The 1,371-nt window shown below is 44.1% G+C and overlaps 1 protein-coding gene across 1 annotated transcript; it reads right to left on the bottom strand.

The window, feature by feature from the left end:
* Positions 1–713: 713 nt before the first annotated feature.
* On the bottom strand, positions 714–1,089 carry SARC_16265 (hypothetical protein; the record flags this gene model as incomplete). Its single annotated transcript, XM_014289625.1, has 2 exons — positions 714–782; positions 1,030–1,089. Coding segments are annotated over 2 exons (129 nt in total), but the record flags the coding sequence as incomplete, so codon positions are not given.
* Positions 1,090–1,371: the final 282 nt, after the last annotated feature.

Raw genomic sequence — 1,371 nt, 5'->3', positions numbered from 1 at the left:
TTTTCCGCGTCCACTCGAGCGTTGAAATTAATGAAGTGTGATAGTGAGGTACGGGATTCTTCTTCGCGTCACGCGAGCGTATGTAATTAATGAGTGTGATAGTGAGATACGGCTTCTTCTCCGCGTCACTCGAGCGCATGTAATCAATGAGTGTGATAGCGAGGTACGGGCTTCTTCTTCGCGTCACTAGAGAGTGTGATAGTGAGGTACGGGCTTCTTCTTCGCGTCACTCGAGCGTATGTAATTAATGAGTGTGATAGTGATGTACGGGCTTCTTATTCGCGTCACTCGAGCGTATGTAATTAAGAGGTACGGGCTTCTTCTTTGCGTCACTCGAGCGTATGTAATTAATGGGTGTGATAGTGAGGTACGAGCTTTTTCTTCGCGTCACTCGAGCGTATGTAATTAATGAGTGTGATAGGTGAGGTACAGGCTTCTTCTTCGCGTCACTCGAGCGTAAGAAATTAATGAGTGTGGTAGTGAGGTACGGGCTTCTTCTTCGCGTCACTCGAGTGTATGTAATTAATGAGTGTGATAGTAAGGTACGGGCATCTTCTTCGTGTCACTCGAGCGTATGTAATGAATGAGTGTGATAGAGAGGTACGGAAGGCAAGTGTACACTTGTGCCATGACCAAGACCATGTGTGTGTTCCGCATGTGCAACAGATACTGAAATCTATAGCCACAACCAAGCAAATATTCATCGCTCACAGTCAGATGTTGTTTGCGGCCACACATGCGATGATCACAGTGGATGTGACCGTGTGGTAACGGACGAAGCCCTGGAGAGGTATAGGGGTACTGCCAACGAGTAGAAACGTTCGCTTGCATAAGAAGTTTGAGAATAGACCATCAGAAGTTCTCGTTGGCATGCAGCTATCCTCCCGGTAGTTATAGGTACCACAACTCACCTCCTCGAAAAGGGACGAGTTTCACACACATGCACATCGGCGGGTTTTAAGGTATCGTCTCATGCGATGGATCAGAGCCACACCCGCGCAATAGTGGAGATACCATCGAACAACTCACCTTAAATGCCTCTGCATCAGCCACTCTGCCGGCGTTGTCCAGATCCCAGGACTCTTTCCCCTACGAAAATTGTGGATTTGTTAAACAGTATGGTTACATGAGTGGTACACATATGTACATATACTAATATTCACGAATGCAGATTTGTGTGAATGCTTCAATATACCCGTACATTGACCCGCATGAGCAATGTTGAAGCGACATGTATATGCAGATGAAGACACAACTAAACATATCATAACAATAACAATATATATATAAATGCATATATATATATATGCATAGATATATATGTATATATATATATACATATATATACACACACACACACACACATATATA

This window comes from Sphaeroforma arctica, assembly GCF_001186125.1.
Source record: "Sphaeroforma arctica JP610 unplaced genomic scaffold supercont1.7707, whole genome shotgun sequence".
Taxonomy (NCBI): Eukaryota; class Ichthyosporea; order Ichthyophonida; genus Sphaeroforma; species Sphaeroforma arctica.
The sequence above is the reverse complement of the archived record's forward strand: the minus strand, read 5'-3'. Positions and strand labels throughout refer to the sequence as shown.